The sequence below is a fragment of the Geotrypetes seraphini genome, chromosome 9 (assembly GCF_902459505.1).
Source record: "Geotrypetes seraphini chromosome 9, aGeoSer1.1, whole genome shotgun sequence".
In the NCBI taxonomy this organism is placed as follows: Eukaryota; Metazoa; Chordata; class Amphibia; order Gymnophiona; family Dermophiidae; genus Geotrypetes; species Geotrypetes seraphini.
Genome location: NC_047092.1, coordinates 44,855,575 through 44,881,366, shown reverse-complemented (window position 1 = coordinate 44,881,366; position 25,792 = coordinate 44,855,575). Strand labels below are relative to the sequence as shown.

At 43.5% G+C, this 25,792-nt stretch overlaps 1 protein-coding gene across 1 annotated transcript in view; it reads left to right on the top strand.

Annotated features, from left to right (window-relative positions):
• IL17REL (interleukin 17 receptor E like) overlaps positions 1 to 25,792 on the top strand; it is a 108,211-nt gene that overhangs the window by 21,173 nt on the left and 61,246 nt on the right. The window contains exons 2-5 of the mRNA XM_033959313.1: positions 2,487 to 2,514; positions 7,198 to 7,347; positions 16,124 to 16,233; positions 19,573 to 19,687. Coding sequence (XP_033815204.1) covers positions 2,487 to 2,514; positions 7,198 to 7,347; positions 16,124 to 16,233; positions 19,573 to 19,687 — 403 coding nt within the window. The remainder of the gene's footprint in view (positions 1 to 2,486; positions 2,515 to 7,197; positions 7,348 to 16,123; positions 16,234 to 19,572; positions 19,688 to 25,792) is intronic.

Sequence of the window (25,792 nt, the reverse complement as noted above, 5' to 3'; positions counted from 1 at the left end):
AAAATGCTCCTCCATATCAGATAAGTGATACTGAATATGCAGCTAAAGTTATCTGGATAACGTTAGCATTCGACAGCCTGCTGAGTATTTGCCCCAAATGCTTTAGTTTTATGGTGAACTGGGTAAATAAAGAAATTTTTCCAAATTTTTAATCTCATGGTGTTTTCCGTACTCTTTATACTATTTGAAAGGGTAAATAGCTGGTTCCTATTTACTTGATTTATTCTACTTATGATTTTGCAAACCTTCACATTATCATACTCCCTGTCTCATTTCATCTCCAAGCTGAAAAGCCCTAACCTGTTTAGCTTTTCTTCATTATCCTCATTATCATTTTGGTTACCCTTCGCTGTACCATTTCTAGTTCTGCTATATCTTTAAGGCAGGGCAAATAGAACTGCAGCTAGTATTCAAGGTGCAATTGCACCATAGGTCTACACAAAGCCATTATGTAGTTCTCTGTTTCATTCCTTTCAGAATAATTCTTCACAGTAAAACCTTGGATTGCAAGTAACTTGGTTTGCAAGTGTTTTGCAAGACAAGCAAAAACATTAGCTTAAATTTTAACTTGATATACAAGCAATGTCTTGCAATACAAGTACATAGAGTATACACACATCACAACTGAGCCGATGGTTCTTCTCTCTCTGTCGCTGCGGGAGTGTGGTGACTGTTCTAAATGAGCTAGATCTTGCAAAACGAGTACATACAATATACACGCGTCACATCATCACAACTGAGCCGATGGTTCTTCTCTCTCTGACGCTGCGGGAGTGTGGTGACTGTTCTAAACGAGCGAGATCTTGCAAAACGAGTACATACAATATACACGCGTCACATCATCACAACTGAGCCGATGGTTCTTCTCTCTCTGACGCTGCTGGAGTGTAGTGACTGTTCTAAACGAGCAAGATCTTGCAAAACAAGTACATACAATATACACGCGTCACATCATCACAACTGAGCCAATGGTTCTTCTCTCTGATGCTGTGGGAGTGTGGTGACTGTTCTAAATGAGCGAGATCTTGCAAAACAAGTACATACAATATACACGCGTCACATCATCACAACTGAGCCGATGGTTCTTCTCTCTCTGACGCTGCGGGAGTGTAGTGACTGTTCTAAATGAGCGAGATCTTGCAAAACGAGTACATACAATATACACGCGTCACATCATCACAACTGAGCCGATGGTTCTTCTCTCTCTGACGCTGCGGGAGTGTAGTGACTGTTCTAAACGAGCGAGATCTTGCAATTCGAGTACATACAGTATTTTGGGTTGTGGAATGAATCGTCTTAGTTTCTATTATTTCTTATGGGGAAATTTGCTTTGATATATGAGTGTTTTGGATTACAAGCATGTTTTCGGAACAAATTATGCTCGTAAACCAAGGTTTTACTGTATTTGAATTTTGATTGCCATCACGCACTGAACTGAGGATTTCAACGCATTGTCCACATTGGCTCCAAGATCGATTTCCTGGGTGGCTCTTCCTCATTTGTGCTCTGAACATCTTTTTTTTTTTTTTTCAAATCATGACATAATTTCTTTTCTTGCTAATTGTCTCTCAGATAAGAACATAAGAAGTTGCCTCCGTGAGGCAGACCAGAGGTCCTTCTCGCCCAGCGGTTCGCTCCCGCGGCGGCCCATCAGGCCTATTGCCTGAGCAGTGGTCCCTGACTATTTCTATAACCTACCTCTACTCCTATCCCTATAACCTACCTCTTATCTGATACTGCTTAGTTTTCCTTCCTCTGTGTACCTACCGGAGGCTCGTAAATGGGCGAGTTGAACACCTGGCGGCCAAATTCATGAATCTGATATTTTTTGGAGAAAAGCAAGACAAGGCCAGCAGCGTGACGGATTTTAAGAGAAAATGGGATACTCATGTGGGATCGTTAAGGGAGTAAACTCAGGGGGGAGGGATACTTGGAATGGGCAGACTTGGTGGGCTATGGCCCTTTTCTGCCGCTTTTTTTCTATGTTTCTATGTTTCTAACATGCTTAAAAAAAACAAAAAAAACAAAACAAACTTCATTCACTTGTCTGCAGTGTGGCAGCAGAAGTTGCACAAACTGCTATGCCCACTGAATGTCTCTTGAATAATCCAGGATCCATATGTCAAAATCTACCAGCAACATAAGGGGTCCCTTTACTAAGGTACGCTAACTGATTTAGAGGCTCTAGAATTATAATGAGCGCATTAGCATTGAGCGAGCGCTAAATCGGTTAGTGCGCCTTAGGGCTCCTTTTACAAAGGCGCGCTAGCGGTTTTAGCGCGTGCTAGCCGCTACCACCTCCTTTTAAGCAGGTGGTAATTTTTCAGCTAGCGCGCGCTAATCTTGTGCGTGCGCTAAAAATGCTAGTGCACCTTAGTAAAAGGACCCCATAGTTAGATCGGACCCCTCTAATGTCTAAATAACCACTGAAATGGGGCCTACGGTGCCGTGCTCTTGACATTAATTTCTTCTGTTTTGCTTTCTAGGGCTTTAAGTGCAAAAGGAAAGCTAACTGTAAGTATTACTTCTATATACCTTTTTTTTTTATTTAAAAGAACATAAGAATAGCCTTACTGGATCAGACCAGTATCTTGTCTTCAAAGAGGCCAATCCAAGTCACAAGTATCTGGCAAAAACCCCAATAGCAGCTGCATTCCATGCCACCAATCCAGGTCAAGCAGTTATTAAACAAAAACCATACCTGTAATTAATTGCACAACAACAATTAAAAATACTCTCCTAATGAAAACAAGCTCATCCATAATAATCGGTGTCAGGTCAAAAGCGCGCCGGGACAAAGGCGCACACAGACAATTGAGCGCACGCCACAGAAAATTACTCTTTTTACGGCTTCGACGGGGGGGGGCTTGGGGGAACCCCCCCACTTTACTTAATAGAGATCACGTCGCGTTGTGGGAGCGTTGTGGGGGGTGTGGGGGGTTGTAACCCCCCACATTTTACTGAAAACTTCACTTTTTCCCTGTTTTTAGGGAAAAAGTTAAGTTTACAGTAAAATGTGGAGGGTTACAACCCCTCAAACCCCCCACAATGCCGGCGCGATCTCTATTCAGTAAACTGGGGGAGCTCCCCAACAAACCCCCCCGTCGGAGCCCCTAAAAACTGTAATTTTCTTCAGTGCGCGCCTCAGTCTTGCGCTCAGTTGTCTGCGCGCACCTTTGTCTTTCGCTGACTTGTCTATGAACCATAATAATCTATATAATAATCCATACTAATCTCTCCTATTTGTTCTGTGATCTCCTGGGTGCTTATTTGATTTAAATGAATCATAGCAGATTGAGAAACCCTTGAGCTCTAGATATGCAGCTGCGAAAACGGTTTTAGGAACAGTTTGCTTTCTGATGAGTTCCGATATCAAAAACCAATTTTTGTGACTTTAGGCCTACACTGCATTGTCTATACCAGTGTCTCTCAAATGTTTTTAGCTCTGGCACACTAAACGGAGCAAATGTTTTTCGCGGCACATTATAATTGAAATTATAAAATTGAAAAACCAACAAAAAATTAAATTTGAGAGTTATTTAACGTTCTTTAAGCTATGTATGGATAATTGTAACAATGATGAAACTAAAGTAGATAGAATAGAATTGCTAATCAATGTGATGGATGAGCTTGTTTTTGAATTCAAAATGGAGCTCGCTAATTGACAAACAAACTCGCATTTTACCATCCAGCATCTGCAATTCTCTTTTTTTTAATTTAATTTCTGTCAGAGCTGAAAAATCCAAGTTCAAAAAGATAAGAAGATCCAAACAGTAACAAAGCCTTGATTATTTTGTTGTTCAAGTTAGGATAACTACTGCATTAAAAATAAAATGACTTATTCATTAATGCTATTTAATGTATGACATTACAATATATTACGGGTTCATAAGGGAGTGCACATAGGTAAAATTGTAAGTTGCCTGGGAGGATCTTCCAAATGCTGGTCTGGGGACAGATTAATGCAGTACTAGAGTCATCATTTCCGTTAACATATGAGATAATCATATGTGGTACATTATTACATGTTAAACCCTCTATAGATCATTATAAATGTCATCTTTTCATAATTATGACTGGGGTAGCAATGCACATGATAACGCACAATTGTAAGAATGCTGATCGTTTTAACTTCTCTTTTTGGTGGGCAAATTTATGCTCCACATATAGGAATGAGAAAATAAATACAGAGTTGTTAGGGTATAGTAATATATTTAAATTGGTTTGGGGCCCATTGGCATCTTATATTACATCAGGTTAGATATTTTTGGCCTTTGATTTGGTAGTTCTATGCACATCCAGGGTGGGTGGGTAAAATGTTGATTATTTATGATGATTATTTATTGGAAGGGGGTGGGGGGGTGGGATAAAATGATTCTGTATGGATACTTATAAGTTGTATGTGCTTTCACGCTTTATTGCCTGTTTATTATTTGATACATTGCACTGTTAATATTTTGAAAACTTAATAAAACATAAAACATAAAAAAAACTTACTTGCCATTAGTTTTCAAGAACTAATCACGTCAAAGAATGATGCTTGTCTGGGCACTTGTATCTTTCCAAGCACAGATGCTTATAATATTGATAGACTCTTGCACATGCGATATACATGTCATCTATTCTAGTGTATACTTTATGAAGGGAATTTTTTTAAATTAATGAAAAATTCTGAAATCTCTTGTGACACACCCAGAATCTCTTCGGGGCACACCACTGTGCCTTGACACACATTTTGAGAGACACTGGTCTATACAATACAGAATCAAGTGGCAGAAAAGCACATTGTTTATTGCGGAAACTCCTCAGCACCAGCTCCAGTGGTTAAGAATGTGGCATTGCCAAATCATCTTAAATTATTATCATACCAACAATGGCTCAGATTAATCTTTTCAATTAAACTCCAATCCAGGCAATAGTAAACAGTGAGCTTGAGTCATAGCACAAAGTCCTTCTGCTGATGGGAAAAGTTTATTGGAGCTTGCTGGAGAATGTAGGGAAATAGAAATCTGAGTCAAGGGGAAATGAGAAGCAGAACAGGCTAAAAAACGATTTAGCCTGCCCCCACCAAATATAAACATCAAATTATATGCAAAAGGAGAAAAAAATAAAAAAAAGTGCAGAGGGAGGGAGGAAAGAGGACAAGGAGGAGTGAAGAAGAAAAAGAAATCTGGGGAAAGTGGAAAAAAAAACCCCACACTGAAGGAAAAGAGTTTGGCGTATGATGGGCTGAGGAACTGGTTGGAGAAAAGTGCTGTAGAAGGCCTGAATGGAGAGTAAGGGTTCCTTTTACGAAGCTGCGTTAGTGGCTTTAGTGTGCGCGACTTTTAATCACGCGCTAACCCCCGCGCTAGCTGAAAAACTACCACCTGCTCAAGAGGAGGCGGTAGCGGCTAGCACGGCAGGCGGTTTAGCGTGCGCTATTACGCGCATTACACCGCTAATGTGCCTTCATAAAAGGAGCCCTAAGATAGAGTATGATGCTGGCAAGCTACAAGGGGAAGAGGTCCTGCCACTCTTTCTCCTACGAGGGGGAGGAGAGAGTGGCAGGACCCTAGCTTTTGATTTGTCCACATTATCTGCCGTGCTCTCGACATTTATATGCATGCTGTTCATTCTCTACCAGATGTATTTTGCTTTTCTTTGCTGTGTAAGGGGAAATTTGTTGTGAGTTTTGAATTCAGCACCCCAAATCATTTTCAAAGTTGGCTCCTGTGTATCAACCCATTGGTATTTATATTTATTACTAGTATTTTAGCCCGTTACATTAACGGGTGCTAGAACATATGTCTGTCTGTCTTTCTTTCTGTCTCTCTCTCTGTCCTGCTGTCTTTCTTTCTGTCTGTCTCTCTCCCTGGCCCCCTTTGTCTGTCTGTCTTTCTGTGTCTCTCCCTGTCCCTGTGTCTTTCTTCTTTTCTTTCTGTCTCCCTTCCTCCTGCTGGTGCTAGAATATATGTCTGTCTTTCTTTCTATTTCTCTCCCTACCCCTGTCTTTTTCTTTCTGTCTCTCTTCCTCCCTGGCCCCCTTTGTCTGTCTGTCTTTCTGTCTCTCTCCCTGCCCCTGTCCCTTTCTTCCTATCTCCTTTCCTACTTCCCTGTACAGCAGCTGCAGCCTTCCCTCTCCCTCCATTTCCCTGTGCATCAGCATTTTTTCCCTCAGTCTAGCTTCTCCTGCTCCTCCTACACTCACTACTTTTACTGACTGGCTATCCATTAAAACTCCCCATAGGTGTCTTTTAAGTTAAAAAGAAACTTCGGCCTGGCCTATAGGTCGGGGGTTTCTCGGGATGACCACCACCCGCTGCTGGTGGCTCCGTGCTCGGCCGCCGCGGCCTGCAGCCGCCAACAGCCACTGTGGTCTGCAGCTGCTGACAGCCACCGCGGCCAACATCCACCTCAGGGGAAGAGAGAAAGAGAGAGAGATTCGCGTGCATGCGCACTCCTACCTGCGGTGCCCTACAGCGCACGGAAAACAGGAGCATGCTGGTGGGAGTGCGCATGTGCGGCTTAGGATTTTATTATATTTGATAGTATTTCACACTGTTCTCGTGACGCAGTGGACACATAGATAGTTAATTAGTCTGAAGCACTGAGGAGTGAAGGAGACAAGTGTTTAGAGCAGATGTAGGATAATTGCGACCTATGTGCATATTGGGCACTATCATATGGGCGCTCTAATATCTTCTCCATCATAGCTCCACAACTCTGGAACTCCCTACCAGCTTACCTGCGAGAGGAAACATCCTTAGATTTAAAGGAAGCCTAAAAAGTTTCTTATTTAAAGGCACTTTCGAAGTTTAAGGCTCCCTCATAGGATCTCTTTTGCATCTTATCTTTTCCCAATCTCTTGACCCATCTCAATAAAGATTCTTTTCATGCCCCCTATAAGGACATCCCTCCCTAGTGTTTTCACCTTCCATGTTCTTCTGTGCTGTAACTATTGTAGTTCTTTCTCCTCCTTACCTTGAACTTTGTGTTAGTCCAAGTCGTGTCAGTGTTGTATGTATTATCTCCAATTTTAAGGCATTGTATATCACTTAGAAATCTGATGAGCGATCAAATCAAATTTTTAATAAACTTGAAACTTTTCCTTTCAGCCAGATTTGCTTGGCATATGAAAATTATTCATAAATGATACCTTGGTGACACTATTGCCCAGAATTTGGGATCTTTTTTTTTTACTTTTGTCGTTTACAGATGACATTTTTAACCAGTTCTGCCAGGACCCTCCTGCCTCTTTATCTCACTCTGTGTTGGAAAGCATGAAAATCTCGACAGTCATGAAGTGTGTGAAAAAAATGCAATGCTCGCTACACGTTAGCGTGAAAGGAACAGTGAACTTTGATGGTATGTTCAAAATATTTTAAAACGCAGCAGAATCTCCAGCAGTGATAAATGTTCTAATTTTGAGGCCTTAAAACAGGGGTGTCCAATGTCGGTCCTCGAGGGCCGCAATCCAGTCGGGTTTTCAGGATTTCCCCAATGAATATGCATTGAAAGCAGTGCATGCACATAGATCTCATGCATATTCATTGGGGAAATCCTGAAAACCCGACTGGATTGCGGCCCTCGAGGACCGACATTGGACACCCCTGCCTTAAAAGAATAATTCTGCAAAATGGGCACCGACAGTTAAATGCAAGGCACACGCACACATGAATTAAATAGAGATATGATGTGCTAAACCCCACTTAAGCGATAGTGCCAGTGTAATTAGCACTGGATGTTCAATGCTGGTGCCTGGATATGACCCGGTATTGAATATCCAAGTCTAAATTTAGCCATTGATAGTCAGCGTTAAAAAAAATACATTGACTGCCACTGGCTGAATATAGGCCAGTAATATTTTATTATGAGTGAAACAAAAGCGGGAACAAAAAAAGAAGGATATTAATGATTTAGGTGTGTGGTTATTAAGGTGCTTATTGCCCCAACACCCTTTATTTATCTCTTAATGTGAGTTAAAGGATAATAGCACATGTTAATTATAGGTACCATGGGATACATTGTAATGAGATTTAAAGCATGCAAAACAGATCATTATTACATATGCTGAATAATGCAGCTTGGCGTGAACCTGGAAAAATACTGCCAGCAAAAAAGCTGATAGCATTTTTTTAAAAAATATATGTTTATTAAAGGAGCATTGCACAGAAGAAATATACAACAGCCAAGCAGTAATCAACAAAAGGCAATAACCAACAATAATAATAAACAGTACAACTGGGCAGATGAGTTAACATAAGCATCTCCCATGCAGAGTCCAATTCCTAATACAGAACCCCCCCCCACCACACCCTCCCCCCAACACCCCCCTCTCCCTGCATCCTAGGACTCTGACCCGCTCTAGAAAGAACTCCAACAATCCAAATAAGCCACCGACTTCCAACTACTGGCACCCTTTCTGCGTTGTCTCTCCCAAGTCGCCATTTGAAGTATTGGGCTGAAAAGCTGTGGCCTGATGCTCCCAGCCATTTCTTAAAGGGGCTGATGCTCAGACTAAGGAGCTGATCCCTCCCTCTTCCCCCAATGCCAAAGACCCCATTTCATCCTCCTTGCCTGGAAGATTCACCTCTCAATTTCCCCTGCCCTAAAAACTCTCTCCTCCTGATTCCCCCAAATACAAATCTCCCTCCTGATGCTTCCCTGCCTCAGTGATTTCCCAGTCACCAAAAGCAACCTTCACCCTCCTGTAGGTAACCCCACAAGGACCAACCTTTAATAACATCTATTTTCTAGTGGGGCCTGGGCAGGAATGATCCCCAGCCTTTCCTGCCCCTTGCTTATACTGAGCACCAATGACCCCTAACAGTAGTTTCTCAGTATTACCATTAAGAGTCAAGCTCTCATATAAGGGCAAAAGGGAAGACTACCACTAGGGGTTGCTGGTGCATTTTGAACCTGGTCCAGTAACAGGGAGAGATGACCGAGTATTGCTCCACAGATGCTCCTCAGCCTCACAAGACACCAAGGATTGCTAAAGGTGGGCCTTGGGTGTGAGGGTGGAGGATTTTTTTTTTTTTTAATGACTGTGAGGCTTCTTGGGGAAGGGTGGAATAGGGAGAGAGCATGTATGTGGGAGAATTAGGAAGGGAGGGTCTTCAGGGTAGATAAGAATCAGGGGTGCCTGTGTGTTTGTGTGTGTGTGGGACATGGTGTGTGTGTGTGAGGGAGCAGTTGCTGAATTAACATTGGCCCCTTTAAGAAGTGCTTGTGAGCATCGTGCTGCGGCATAGTTGCCGGATGATCCCAGGCACTATGAATAATGCAACTTGCAAGATTAATTGCAAGTTGTGTTGTTGGTTTTTTTTTTTTTAAATAGGAGAGTGACTAACCTTGGTAATGAGATACCACTACCACAGGTTACTTACTCTTGTGGGAAACTAAGGTGCCATAAAAGCCAGACTTTTATCACACTAATCATTAACTGCCATAGTTTTATGTTTCAGCAGAATTATCTATATTTCTGCTCCTTTGCACTAAAGCTTGTTTTTCTTAGATTCGGAGAAACACTTGGTTAACTGTGGGACCCAATTTCCCATTCAGCCATTATTGATAATACATTATGTTGTTTTGAGTAACATTCAAGATGACTCATCCCCCACAAGGAAAAACTCAAGGAATTCCCAGCAATAACAAGCCATCCACTTTTTTGAAATGCATCCAAAAGGAGGGACATTCTTCTTCTGAACAAGCATATCTGAAATGAGAAGTCAAATGGAAATTAAAGCAGACATTGCACATAACTGGAGTAGGAGAGCAGTTCAATGGTTAGAGCACTGAATCGCAAACTGTGTGCCACAGTGAGATTCAAAGTGTGCTGTGAGATGCTGGTGCCAACTGACTGCTTACAGGATGTGCCTCTCTTGAAAGGTTCTTCAACCTTTTTACACCCGTGGACCGGCAGAAAAAAAAGAATTATTTTGTGGACCGGCAAACTACTAGGACTAAAATTTAAAAACCCCGTTTCCGCCCCATCTCCACGAGCTCGGTCCCCACAAATCATCTGATCCCATCCACATAAGCCTCAGTTATGATTTTATATTGAATGTATTTTATTAAAGTATAAAAAGAAACAATATTCTATACAATTGTCATTTTATAAATACAAATAATTCAGAGCAAGGATCAACAAAACCCCTGTCTCCCCTCCCCTTCACATATATCCCCTCTACTATCAAGAAAACGAACAAGCCAAATTATTACAGAATGCTACACAGAAATATCATGCTAACAGAATACTGCAGTCACACATGACAGGAATAGTTTTAGGGGAGTGCAACTAGGGCAACTGCCCCCTGGTCAGAGAGCGTCCTAAGCCAGCTGGAAGCTAAAGAAGCACTGCCTGGGTTTTGCAGTCCCCAGTTATGTCTAACACCAGCTTTAGCAGGATATATATTTCAAATCTGATATATTCTAATCACAAAATAGAAATAAAATTATTTTTTTCTACCTTTTGTCGTCTCTGGTTTCTGCTTTCAATCTTCTTTTCATTCTCTTCCTTCCAGCGTCTGCCCTCTCTGTCTCTTCAATCCAGCATCTGCCCCTTCCATCCACTGTCTGTCCTCTCCCCCTTCCATATGGTATCTTTCTATGCCCCTCTCCCCTTTCCATCCAGCTTGTGCCTCCTCTCTCCTTTTTACATGATTCATTCCAGCTTCACTGCCCTCTTCATTTTTATCTCTCCTACACCAGATCTATCATCGTTGTCCCTCCCTGCTTATTTTTCTGCTGACCCCTTCCTATCATCAATCTCTCTACTTTCTCATGCCTGTGTCTCCCCTTCCCCTCCTCTAATCTCTCTGCCAGCTGTTTCCTTCCTTTTTTCATTCTCCCTTCCCTCCTCCTCTGTCCAGCAGTAACTCTTTTCCCTTCCTCCCCTCCCAACAGCATCTCTCCTTCTCCCTCTCCAGTAGCAGCTGTCCATTTTTTTCCCTTGCCCACAAGCTTCCCTCCAGGTCCAGTAGCAGCTGTCCCTTTTTTTCCCTTGCCCAGCAGCTTCCCAGACTCCTTTCCCACCTCCTCTCCCAGCAGCATCTCTCCTTCTCCCTCTCCAGTAGCAGCTGTCCCTGTTTCCCCTTGCCCAGCAGCTTCCCAGACTCCAATAGTGGCTTTCTCCCCTCCCAGCAGCTCTCCTTACTTCCCAGCGCAGCGATTCAGGAAGGCAGTCTCGGGTCCTTTGTTGGGTTGCGCCGCCTCTGAGGAAAAAGGAAGTTCAAGTTCAAGTTTATTAGGATTTTGTATACCGCCTATCAAGGTTATCTAAGCGGTTTTTACAATCAGGTACTCAAGGATTTTCCCTATCTATCCCGGTGGGCTCACAATCTATCTAATGTACCTGGGGCTATGGAGGACTGAGTGACTTGCCCAGGGTCACAAGGAGCAGCGCGGGGTTTGAACCCACAACCCCAGGGTGCTGAGGCTGTAGATCCAACCACTGTGCCACACACTCCTCGGGGCTTTTGCTGAGTCGCGGCTGCCTCTGATGATGCAACTTCCTCTTTCCTCTGAGGCGGACGCGACCCATCAAAGGACCCAAGGCTACCTAAGTGAATCGCTGCTGCGGGAAAGTACTGAGAGCTGTTTGGAGGGGATCAGAGGGAAGGGGAGGAAGCCACTGTTGGAGGCTGGGAACCTGCTGAATAAAGGGAGAGCTGCTACTAGACCTGGAGGAATGGAGGGAAAGGGAAGGGAACAGAATTACTGTTGGATAGGGGGAAGAGGAAAAAAGGAAGGAAATAGCTGGCATGGAGATTAGATGAGGGGAAGGGGTCAGGGTGGAATGGAGAGATCAGATGTGGGAAAGGTGAGAGAGAAGAATGAGAAAGAGAGAGATTGATGCTGGAAAGGGGGTCAGCAGAGAAATAAGGATAGAGGGACAAAGATATGCTAGATCTGGTGTAGGAGAGATAAAAATGAAGAGAGCAGTGAAGCTGGAATGAATCATGTAAAAAGGAGAGAGGGGGACGCAGGCTGGATGGAAAGGGGAGAGTGTTACTTCCAATGCTGCTGGAGGGAGATTTGTCGGTCGTCTCGCAGTGGGAGAGTCAGCGGGGTTTGGATGGGAGGGAGAGATGGGAGGGTCTGAGCTAAATGTTCCTTTACAGAGGGACCCTGACACGGCAGCCGTTCTCACATGTCCTCTGAAAAGGAACATTTTGGCTGCCGGGGGGGGTGTGTGTGTGAAGGGGGGGAAGTGGTGGGAGAGAAGCAGTCTGCCCAAAGTGCTCCAAGGCCTGGTGTCATTAACTTCTTTGGGCAGCAATAGCATATACAAATCGCTGATGTTGCTGGCTTCGGGCCTTCCTCTCTGCTGGGTCCTGCCTACTTCCTGTTTCCATGAAGGCAGGATCCGACAGAGAAGAAGGCCTGAAGCCAGTATCAGCAGCGAATTGTGAATGCTGCTGCTGTCTGAAGAAGTTCATGACACCAGGCCTTGAGCACCTGCTTAGTGGCTGCACTGCCGACCAGGGACGAGATGACAGAAGGAGGAAAGGGAGCAGAGGGGGAGAGAATTGCTGCACCCAATTGGAGGAAGGAATATGAGAAAGGGAAGGAGGGAGAGAAAGGAAGGAATGAAAGGAGATGCCAGGGCTTGGAGGGAAGGGAGGGAGGAAGAGATGCCAGGGCTTGGAGGGAAGAAGGAAGGTATGCCAGACCAAGGGAAAAGGAAGGGGGAAAGGAGATGTTAGAACATGGAGGTGGAGGGAGAGATGGAAGAAAAGGAAAGGAGAGAGATGCCAGGGAATCAGGGAAGGGAGGATGCCAGACCGTGAGGTGGGGAAGGAAAGAAAGGAGATGCCAGAGCAAAAGGGAGGGGATGGTGACAGAGAGAGAATAATGGAGAAGTGGCAGGGCTGAAATCAATCATGTACAAAAGAGAGATGGGGCACAGGATAGACAGTTTATGGAAGGAGCATAGAAAGAGGGAAGATGCCAAATGGAACAGGGAGAGGGCGGTAGTGGATGGATGGGGCTGATGCATGGAAGACAGAGAGAGGACAGATGCTGGCTAGAAAGAAGAGAGTGAAGACAAGATGATCAAAGCAGAAATGACAAAAGGTAGAAAAAATTTTTTTTTTTTGCTTTAGAATAAAATAGTATTGTCATTGTATTAATAAAACTTTTATAAACAGAAAAATGGGATTTGTTCAGAGATGTTTGGGGGTTGCATAGAAGAAAAACTGTACACTGGTATGCTAATCTTTGTTTTGAATTAAAAAAAAAAAGAAATACAAGTGGAAATAAAGAAGTAAATAAGAAAACAGAGAAATGGGGGCGGGGTGTAGGCGGGACATGGGCGGAGCAGGGCCAGGGGAGGCCTAGTATACTTGTGTGCCTAGGGGCCCTCGAAGAATTAATCCCACCCTGTTCACAGATGTTGATGTGATGTGATCATGTCAATGTCCACACATTCTTGGAGGCCCTCCAGACACGGCCCTGAGCTCTCGTGCTGGTGGTACAGAGGCACACCGAGGGGGCAGAAAGGAGGAGAGACACCAATGCCGGCAATGACAGATTCACATATACATCATCCATTCTTGAATTCCAGACAGCCCACCCGGAATTTCTTCGTGGCACACAGTATGCGAGATACTGCTCTAGAGCATTCCTTAAGCTTTATTAATTTCCTCTTCATGTTATTCACACATTCTAGGGTGTGCACCCTAGTGTAAATTTTGGTATCATCCGGAAAGAGACAAATCTTTTCTGCCAGCCTTTCCACTTTCAAAATTATTGAAAAGAACTGAGCCAATAAATAGTTAAAGATATTCTTTAAACCGCCCATTGTAATGTTGGATCCAAGTTTTGTGGACTTCAGAATGGTCAGTTAAATTCTTTTTCCTTAACCTTCTGGTTTTCTCCCTTTGTTTGGGGATTACTTGTATAAGAAATATGACTAGATCCATTCTTTCTGTACAAGATGTAAAATGCTTGATAAAAACTTGATAAAAAAAAAAGAAGAAGAAAGAACTGAGCCAATAAGGAGCAATCCCTGAGGCACACCACTGTCAATGCTCCTATACTCAGAGTGAGCTCTGTTTACCACATCTAAGTTGTGCCTTCTTTACCCACAGGAAGTAGAGGCATTCACAGAAGTGGAGTTGGGGCAGAGATTGAACGTCCATACATCCTTTGAGATTTTCAAAACTATTTTATTTATTTATTTGTATTCTGCATATTCTACAATTCTATGCGGATTACAAATCATTCAGGTACTCAAGCTTTTTTCCCTATCTGTCCCGGCAGGCTCACACTTTCTTTAATGTACCAGGGGCAATGGGGGATTAAGTGACTTGCCCAGGGTCACAAAGAGCAGTGCTCGATGTGAACCCACAACCCCAGGGTGCTGTCCACATAAATATTCTTGAAAATGTTGTACGTACTAAATAGCATGTAGAAAACTGTGCAGGTATTTTCAGGGGATAATTTTCAAAGGGAACTATGTACGTGCTTTTCCTTCAGAAACTGAAATAACATTTGCATACGTGGAGGGATATAATAACAAAAAAACGTCTAAGTCCCTTTTTGGCCTAAGGCCTTAAACGTTGAAAGTAGAAGCAGGGAAAATGTCCATTATCAAAAAAACATCCAAATGGAGGGTTGTTTTGATAAGGGCCTGCCTCTACATTCAGTTGTTTAAACATCCAGACCACCACTACGCCCAGACCACCACTACTGGGTTGGGCCCATGTGCCTAAGGCCCCACCTACAGGAGGGGCCTAAGGGCCCCGGGCCTATTCTGGTTGGCCCAGGTGCCTTAGGCCCATCCTCTGGGTGGGGTTTAAACTGCCTGGGCCAATCCGGCCCCATTCCGGATCCAGCTGGCCTGCCGGATGGGCGGGCTTGGCATTGTCCGGCCGACCAACATTTAACAGGTATGGGGGGTGGGATTGGAGGTGGGGGGTCGGCGGGTCGACGGGGAGGGGCCGATTGGGGGTTCAGCGGGGGGCGGTCATTGGGGGGTTGTGTCGAGGGCAGGAGGGCCTGGGATCCCTCCTGCCCGATCTTGTAGAGGGTGGGGGGGCGAAAGGCCAGGAGGGCTTGGGCTCCCTCCTGGCCGGAACGTAATCGGAGGGGTTGGGGATCGCGGGGCAAGAGGGCTTGGGATCCCTCTTGCCCCAATCTTCATTGGGGGTTCGGGGGTGCCGCGGGGCAAGAGGGCTTGGGCTCCCTCCTGCCCTGAACGTAATCGGGGGGGTTGGGGATCATGGGGCAGGAGGGCTTGGGCTTCTTCTTGCCCCGATGTTGTCGGGGGGTGGGGGGAAGGGTGATGTATTGCGGCAGGAGAAATGCCTCATCTCCCCTACTGCAATGCCATCATTCCTCTACCCGAACTGCCGCGACCCGCAGCAGGAGAGATAGGGCATCTCTCCTGCCGCGGGTCGCAGCAGTTTGGGTAGAGGAGTGATGGCATTGCGGTAGGGGAGATGAGGCATCTCTCCTGCCGCGATCATTGCTGTATGGGGTAGGCAGGTTGCTGGGGCCGCTGAGCTGATCGCAGCAGCCACGATCAGCTCAACGGTCCCTTTTTAGGCACTTAGACCTCTTTTGACTTCGTCTAAGTCAAAACGTATAAGTGCTGACTAGGCAACCTGCCTAAGGTTTTGGTAATACCTGCTGGACACCTAGGTCTAGGTCGGCCCACCTCCCGCCCTATCCCCTCCTCTAAACACGCTTCTTTTCTCTCTGTGCATTTAGTGGCAGGGGAAAGGCCTAAGCTGGTTTTAGATACGTCTAAAACCAGCTTTGATTATGGGTACTTGGACGATCAGGCTTTTTGATTGTCCAAGTAGCCATTTAGGCCACGTTTTAGACTTTTTTTTTTTTATTATGAGCCCCTAATGCATAAGTTTGGTGGGCTGTTAGAAAATTATGTTCCACATTTCTCAAGAGAACATTTGATTTCAAAGGAAATTGCTTAATAAGACTGAGAGAGTGATTTGGGTAAAATTTGTTGGTTTCTAAATTTGACAGTACAAATAAGGACGTACTGACCCTCTTGTTTTGATTTGTCTATTACCTGGATCCTTTTCGGTAGAAACGTGAGCCCTGAGTAAGAATATTGTGCAAGAATTATTAAGAATGACATGCTTTATTTTAAGATACATTTTGTCTTCAGAAAATATTAATGGAGTGGAAATTTGTGCCCTGTCATTGGATACGTCATGGACTCAGTGCAAGAGTGTGAGGCTGACCAGATCCAAACGAAAGAATTCAAAGGAACAAAAGGTACAGTCTTGATTTGCATCATTACTAAATTAAAAGAGATTTCTCTGCATAGACAATGCATCTCATCGCTTGTTCACTCTTTCCAAAAATACTAGGACTAGGGGACATGCGATAAAGCTACTAAGTAGTAGATTTAATACACATCAGAGAAAACTCTGGAATTTATTGCTGGAGAATGTGATGAAATCAGTGAAATCATGAGAATGAGGATAGAGGTTAGAACTACAATTTCTGATAGGAAAGTGTGAGAAACTTAAAGATAGCGTGTAGAAATCTCCAAAATCTAAGCAAAGAAGGAATAGATGAGAATACTGGGAAACCCCCAGCCTCCCAAAATTATGAAAATGCATTTCTATAAAGGAATGTCTTTAACTTGTTTTTGAAATGTTCCAATGATGTCTGCAGTCTCAGTGATAGAGGTAGGGAGTTCCAAAGTATGAGACCATGTACCAAAAAAAAAAAAAAAAAAAAAGATTGATATATTTTGTGCACAGTATTCCGATAGGATGAGATAACCAGTTGGTTTTGATTTGTAGATCTAAGTGCTCTTGTGGGAGTGTACGGAATGAAATGTCATAGAAGATATGCCAGTTCGCCTGAAGTGGTTCATAGACAAAATCGCGCGAGACAACGGCGCGCCGACAACTGAGCGCAAGGTTGACAGCGCGCCGAAGAAAAGCACTATTTTAAAGGGTTCCGACGGGGGGTGTTGGTGGGGAACCCCCCTATTTTACTTAACAGACATCGCGCTGGCGTTGTGGGGGGTTTGGGGGGTTGTAACCCCCCTCATTATACTTGAAACCGAACTTTATACCTGTTTTTTAGGGAAAAAGTTCAGTTTTAAGTATAATGTGGGGGATTACAACCCCCGAAACCCCCCACAACACCAGCGCAATGTCTGTTAAGTAAAGTGGGGGGTTCCCCCCCACACCCCCCATCGGAGCTCTTTAAAATAGTGCTTTTCTTCAGCGCGCCGTCAACCTTGCGCTCAATTGTCTGCGCTCAGTTGTCGGCGCGCCGTTGTCTCGCGCGATTTAGTACTTTCAATATCAATAAAAGTGTCTTGTATCCGTATTTGCGGTGGATGCGGGCAGAACATAGCTGCGAATATGGAAAAACCGTAAATAACTGTTTATATGTTATTTGTAGTTTTTTTGTAACAGCCAGCGTTTTTGCTATTGAAACCACAAATAACTAGAGACTCTGCAGCTGAAGGTACCTGGGAGTGTGCTGGATGCTGCGTACGTGAGCAGCTCTCTCTCTCTCTCTCAATCTCCCTCTATCTCGCTGATTGGGCTAGCTGGGCTTAGTGCAGGCTCTGCTTCTTCTCCATGTCACAATGAGAGGGGGCGGGGGCCTGTGTGAAGGACGCGGCAGTTTTTAAAGCGCTCGGCACTTGCGTTTCCTGCACTGTCTTCTGGGTTGTCATATCGCCCTGTGGATTGTGTGGGGCTGCTCTCCTCAGAGCTTCGTAGATTTGCCATCGCACAGGTGTTTGTGTTTGCATCTCGGTTTCAAACGTAGTTTGGGTTCAGAGTTGATTGATTTTCGGGGGTGGAGTCTGCATGCGAGAAATCACGAATAAGTGAAACCGCGAGTGCAGAAACTGCGAACACGGAGGGAGAACTGTAATCCGGTGGGGTAGTGGAAGACAAATTTGGGCACTAATTGGCTCATTACTGAATTAAATTGCACATGTGCCCACATTTGCGTCACTGGTATAGTAAGGAGAGGCAGGGGGGCGGTCCATCCTGAGTGCCATCTTGGTGGGGGGCACCGGCACCCATCTTCCTTTCCACCACCCCCCCCGCTCCTTACCTGCCCCTACCACTACCTCGTGCATATGCCACTTCCCTTCACCCGTACCTCTTTAACGTTCCCATCATGAGCAGCAACCCCAACCTGCAGCTGGTGCCAGCGTCGGCTCTTTCTCTGACATCGCTTCCCGGACCCATGCCTGGGCAGTGACGTCAGAGGAGGAGCCGACGCTGGCACAAGCAGCAGGCTGGTGTTGCTGCTTTTGCTGGGAATATTAAAGAGATTTGGGGGAAGGAAATAGGCACGCGAGCATGACAGGAGGGGGCAGGGAAGGAGCAGGTACGGGGGGGGGGGGAAGGCGGAGAAGAGGTCAGTAGCGGAGCACCACCGCCACAGGCGCCTCTCACCTTCACTGATTTGCGTGCATAATTTTGAGCACCATATATAGAATCTGGGGGATCTATATATATCATCTCTGAAAACACACTATTGTAGTATGGCATCCGATGAGCCATTGGGGGCTCTAGACCAGGGGTGTCAAATGTCGGTTCGTGAGAGCCGCAATCCAGTCGTGTTTTCAGGATTTCCCCAATGAATATGCATGAGATCTATTAGCGTACAATGAAAGCAATGCATGCTAAATAGATCTCATGCATATTCATTGGGGAAATTCTGAAAACCCGACTGGATTGCAGCCCTCGAGGACCGACATTTGACACCCATGCCCCTAGATCAGTGGTTCCCAAACCTGTCCTAGGGGACCCCCAGCCAGTCAGGTTTCCAAGATATCCCTAATGAATATGCATGAGAGAGATTTGCATACCTGTCACTTTCATTATATGCAAATCTCTCTCATGCATATTCATTAGGGATATCTTGAAAACCTGACTGGCTGGGGGTCCCCCAGGACAGGTTTGGGAACCACTGCCCTAGACAATGAACTGAAACTCTAGTTGAGCTGTGGTAATTAAACCTTGGCTTGTATGTTTGTCCTGGCTCTTTGTGCTTTTCCTGTTATTGCTAAGGGGCTCTGTTCCTTTCCTTATAAAACTTAGACTATGCAGTGACTTGACTTGATTTGCAAAAAAGGTGACATAGAACGTTCAAAGTAAATGACAAGTGATAAACTAGCCAGATAATTCCTAGGACTGACTGTGCACTGCCCACACTCCACCTAGGCACTATCGAGACAGTGCTGGGGCAGTTAAAAATGATTCTCAGTAGCACCATCTAAATAGTGCCACTGAAAATTGATAGGTAGACCCTGCCGGCAGCACATTTCTGCACAACAGGTGCTGCTAACTGGATAAATGCTTTTAAAAATTGCACCCATACATTTTAAGCTATGGATGGACAGAGAAATGCCTGGTTTACCTGTATGCAACTTACCTTGAGCTAATACTGAGAAGGCATGAGCTAAATTTAAAAAGATAATTAATTTGTAAGCAAGACAGAATTCTCTTCAGCTCCTCAAGAGTCAATAGAATGAGGCAGAGTCATCCTTTATCTTTCTGAACCTTGAGTATGAGTTGGGAATCTTAAGCAAACGTGACTACAATCGTTCCTTTATTTTGTCAACAGGTTGAAGTTCAGTATAACTGCTTTGAAGTCACTGCAGGCCAACCTGTCCAGGTAACCCTAAGGACAATACCAAATTATTGCAGTGTCAAGTTAGAACAGCAGTATCTTGTTGAAGGTAAGAAATAAACCTTTATTCTGATCTCAATAAATAGTGATCGACCTCTTGTGAGGCTGCTGCGCTAAATGGCACTAATATTCACAATAGTCAGTGGGATGCCTTCAGTCGCCAATGCTGGAACTCACTGAGCACGCTCAGTTTGCGCACGGACTAAGCATGTACGAGGAGTCTTGGTGTTGGTGGCTAGAGGCACCCCACAAATTTCTGGGTTATTACAGCAGCACGAGGAGGAGGAGGAGGGGGTGGCTTGAAGGGAATTTCTTTGGCTTCTGGGGGTTTGACATACCCGCCAGCCATTTTACAGGTGCAGTGCAGGTTTGGAGGGGGGCCTAAGACCAAAGTGAGGGGTCCAGGCCCCCCTATGGCTAGGCCCCTAGCCATCTATTTTTAGCTATTTTATAAAGACTCTTAACATAGTAACATAGTAGATGACGGCAGATAAAGACCCAAATGGTCCATCCAGTCTGCCTAACCTGATTCAATTTAAATTTTTTCTTCTTATCTATTTCTGGGCAAGAATCCAAAGCTTTACCCGGTACTGTGCTTGGGTTCCAACTGCTGAAATCTCCATTAAAACCTACTCCAGCCCATCTACGCCCTCCCAGCCACTGAAGCCCTCTCCAGCCCATCCCCTACCAAACGGCCATATACAGACACAGACCGTCTGCCCAGTACTGGCCTTAGTTCAATATTTAATATTATTTTCTGATTCTAAATCCTCTGTGTTCATCCCACACTTCTTTGAACTCAGTCACAGTTTTACTCTCCACCACCTCTCTTGGAAGCGCATTCTAGGCATCCACTACCCTCTCCGTAAAGTAGAATTTCCTAACATTGCCCCTGAATCTACCACACCTCAACCTCAAATTATGTCCTCTGGTTTTACCATTTTCCTTTCTCTGGAAAATATTTTGTTCTACGTTAATACCCTTCAAGTATTTGAACATCTGAATCATATCTCCCCTGTTTCTCCTTTCCTCTCTAGGGTATACATATTCAGGGTTTCCAGTCTCTCCTCATACGTCTTCTTAGGCACTTATGTGTTTTTACAGAATACTAGAGAATATTTTACAGATAAGCATACATTGGGTGGAGTCTGGGCAGAGCATGATCAGGACTCACACTAGCGTGTAACACAGAAGTTAAAAATTTCTTGTTGAATTTTTAATTCATACAATGGGAGAAGTTGTACTAATGATGGTCTAGCATCCCAATATATTTGCATGCTGATAACAATGAGCCTGGGATGCTAAAGATTCTGCTTTTGTCTTTCTAAAGATATTATTGTTTGCATTTTTTATGTTCTATATTCAGTCTTGGAAGATATTTGTAGTATTTTCACACTCATTTGGTTCTAATGAGTACATATATATATAGAGGGTTTTCATGATTTCAGTTACACCAATAATGATTGTAACATCAGGCATGCTAAGGAGACAAAGTTCCTAGGTGAAATAAATGGCCATTTCATGGAACGGTTAATGAGGGGAGCAATCCTATATCCTATATCTATTCTTTAGATTTTGGACAAGAGGTGATGATGTTGGGCCCACTTGGAAATAGTGATGATGGCATGAACAAATTTGATTTAATAACTGGTATGAATGTGTTCAGGAAATCTACTACATTAGTATTTCACTTTCAAAAAGGAGACTGTGAGAAAATGAGAAAAGTTAAAGGTTAAAAGTTTACATCGAGCATAGTTGTACATGTATGATGTTTCGTGTGATAAGACCATTAGAACATAAGAATAGCCTTACTGGGCCAGACCAATGGTCCATCAAACCCAGTAGCCCGTTCTCACGGTGGCCAATCCAGGTCACTAGTACTTGGCCAAAACCCAAAGAGTAGCAGCATTCTATGATACCGATCCAGGGCAAGCAGTGGCTAGTAACAGACTATGGACTTTTCCTCCAGGAATTTGTCCAAACCTTTCTTAAAACCAGCTATGCTATCCACTATTACCACAACCTTTGGCAAGGCATTCCAGAGCATAACTATTCTCTGAGTGAAAAAAAAAAGTCCTCCTATTGGTTTTAAAAGTATTTCCCTGTAACTTCATCAAGTGTTCCTTAGTCTTTGTAATTTTTGACGGAGTGAAAAATCGATCCCCTTATACCCGTTCTACTCCATTCAGGATTTTATAGACTTCAGTCATATCTCCCCTCAGCTGTTTCTTTTCCAAGCTGAAGAGCCCTAACCATTTTAGTCTTTTCTCTTTCTTCTTTGAACCTTTTCTAACGCCACTATATCTTTCTTGAGACCAGAATTGAACACAATACTCCATATGAGCTCACACCATGGAGCGATACAGGGGCATTATAACATTCTTAGTCTTGTTAACCAACCCTTTATAAGATAATTCCTAGCATCCTGTTTGATTTTTTGGCTGCCGGCACACATTGGGCGGAAGATTTCATCGTCTTGTCCACGATGACACCCAGATCCTTGTTTATTTTTTAGCTATATTCTTCCTTTCTCCATAAAAACTATTATGTGAACTGCTTAGATTTTTTTTTGTATGATTTGTGGTATATCAAAATAAAATGAATCTTGAACCTTTGACCCTAAACCTTCTTGACAAGGAGATAGACAGCGAGTTCTCTCAGACCTGAAAGCTCTCCCAGATCTGAAAATCTTAAGAACACTTGACAAATAAAATGCAAAATCCTCCTTCAGTGCCTTAGAAATCAAGAGCAAAATTCTAAATGTAAATTCATGATTTCATCTGATAACCGGTGGAGCCGCAAAGATGCGGTGTAGCAGACTGAAAACGTAAGATGCTACAAATCAATCAAGCTGCAGAATTCTGGACTATGTGAGAAATTTCATAGCTGATGCCGAAATCTCAAGATATAATGAATTGTAATAGTTCAAACTACTCAAAATCAAAGCTTGAACTATAATTCTAAAGTCCTCTGCTGTGATCATAATGCAAATATTGTACACAATTCTGATCAACGCAAATCAAAAATGATATAGCTGAATTAAAAAAGTATAGAAATGGGCAACCAAAGTAAAGAGACGGGCAACCAAAATGACTCCCCTATGAGAATACGTTAAAGAGCTTAGGGTTCTTCATCTGTGAGAAGAGATGTTTGAGGGGAGATATGATAGAAGTCTATAAAATACTGAATGGAGTGGAACAGGTAGACATAAATTGCATTCGTGCTCTTTCTGAAAATACAATTCATCAGCATGATGTAATGAAATTGCTGAGTAGGATATTTACAACAAATCGGAGAAAATATTTCTTCACTCAGGGCCATATTCTATATATGACGCCTATAAAATCAGTGCCTAAAAGGACAGCGCTTAGCGTGATTCTATAATGTGCCTCCGAAGTTAGGCACAATGTATAGAATTATGCTTAGTGACTGTATGCATAAGAACATAAGAATAGCCTTACTGGGTCAGACCAATGGTCCATCAAGCCCAGTAGCCCGTTCTCATGGTGGCCAATCCAGGTCACTAGTACCTGGCCAAAACTCAAGGTGTAGCAATATTCCATGCTACCAATACAAGGCAAGCAGTGGCTTCCCCCATGTGTTTCTCAATAACAGACTATGGACTTTTCCTCCAGGAACGTGTCCAAACCTTTCTTAAAACCAGCTACGCTATCCGCTCTTACCAAAACCTCTGGCAATGCGTTCTAGAACTTAACTATTCTCCGAGTGGAAAAAATGCCCTCCTATTGGTTTTAAAAGTATTTCCCTGTAACTTCATCGAGTGTCCCCCTAGTCTTTGTAATTTTTGACGGAGTGAAAAATTGATCCACTTGTACCCGCTCTCCTCCACTCAGGATTTTGTAGACTTCAATCGTATCTCCCCTCAGCCATCTCTTTTCCAAGCTGAAGAGCCTTAACCTGTTTAGTCTTTCCTCATACGAGAGGAGTTCCATTCCCTTTACCATCTTAGTCATTCTTCTTTGAACCTTTTCTAGAGCCTAAGTTGAAGGTGGAGAAGGCATATTTTATAACATTGCACTTATCATCCACGATCCGCCCCTGCTCCTCCCCTGGCAACGCCCCTTTTTGTGCACCAGAATTTTTGTAGAACTTTATAGAATACGCATAGAAAGTTGTGCAATTAACTTCCAATTAGTGTCAATAACTGCCAATTATTACTTTTTAATTGCCAATCAGTGCCGCTGATTAGCTTGTCAAGCAATTAAGTTGTGCGTGCAAATCAGCAATGTGCACAAATTTGCACCGCAACTTTGGTCGCACTATAAAGAATCAATTTAATGAGACTTTAAATTCATCATATAAAGAATATAATTAAATTCTGGAATTTGTTGTCACTGAATGTGAAAGAATCTGTCAGTCTAGCAGGATTTTAAAAAAAAGTTCAGACAAGTTCATGGAGGAAAAGTCCATAAACAATTGGTGGGTGTGGCTCTGGCTGTCCTAAGGGCAAACTAGATGGACCTGCCATCATTTACTATGTAAACTGTTATTAAGGTGGATTTGTAGAAAATCCATTGCTTATTCCTGTGATAAGCACCAAGGAACAAAGATTTGCCGCTGCTAGGTCAGACCGGTGGTCCATCATGCCTAGCAGTCCGCTCACGCGGCGGCCCTTAGGTCAAAGACCAATGCCCTATTTGAGTCTAGCCTTACCTGCGTATTTTCTGGTCCAGCAAGAACTTATCTAACCTTTTCTTGAATCCCTGAAGGGGATCCTGCAATGTACTTGTTCACTGTTGGAAACTCTGGGCAGACAACCAGGGAAACATGGCTCAAATTCCACTGCTGATCCTTGTGATCTTGTGCAAGTCACATAATCCTCCATTGTCTCAGAATTAGATTGTGAGCCTTACTACTATTTACTATTTCTAGAGCACTACCAGATGTTCGCAGCACTGAACAGAGTCACATAGGAGACAGTGCCTGCTCGAATAAACTCACAATCTAAACAATCAAGACAGACAAACAGGATGCCAGGGTAGGGGTTACAGCCCCCCAGGGACAAGGAAATAACTAGTGTACCCGAATATAACACACCTTGAAATACTACTGAAAAAAGACATGAGCTAAATCTAAAAATGATTCAAAAAGATAGATGCACTGAGGACAAGCATGTCAAAGAAATGGCCATTTTCAAAACAAAACAATAGATGTTTTTCTATTTTGAAAATGGCCATGTTTGCTACTGGAGTTTTGGGCATGTTCCATAAAACGTCCAAACTTGTATTTGGATGTCATATCGAAAATGCCCTTCCACATGGGGGGAAGTAGTGTCCATTGCTTTGAAAATCTATTCCCAACATTAGTTTTAAATTCCTAGTTTTGTATTTTTTTTTTATTGTTGTTTCAATCTTTTTTTTTTTTTTTTTTAAATTTCTTTCATTTCTTCATTAATTTTTATTTTTTCCCTTGAAAAAAAAAATGTTCATCTGCTGTTCCCAATATCCATTACTCCAGTGTCCATCGCTGCATGAATGGATTGTAAATTTATATATCTGTTTGGGAAACTATTAAGTAACTAGCTCTGTGTTTTCTTTTGTGCATGATTAAGAATGGAGGAAAAAAAATCATGAAGGGGAGTTATAGCCACATACTCCTCTCCTCTGTGAATTTCCCAATAAAGAATAATTGCTTCTTGGTATTGCACTGCTGGTTGGAAGCCAGATGAATGAAAGGGCAAAGTTCAAACTAGTTTCATTGAATTTAACAAGACTCAGAGCAGGTTGAGCAAACTGGTGAGTTTTATTGACTTTGCAGCTGACAAGGACTCTCTGCTTCAGAGAAATCTATTTCTTGGCAGTAGCTTGCCAAATTTTTGTTGATAACATTCTATGATATGCTGTATACTAGTGGTCTCAAGCTCACGGCCCGGGGGCCACATGCCAGGTACTATTTTGAGGCCCTCGGTATGTTACCATTGTTCTGGAACGTTGCCCGCCTCACTGCTGTAACCTCACGCAAGCGCTTTCCTGCACCTGTACTCAATTGTGAGGTGGAGTAAAGAGGACAATTGCGCACAGATGCAGGAAAGCGCTTGCGTAAGGTTACAGCAGTGAGGCGGGTAACGTTCCAGAACGAAAGGTAACCACTGGAGGCAGTGCAGTTTGTGCGTGTATTCGTAATCTCGTGAACT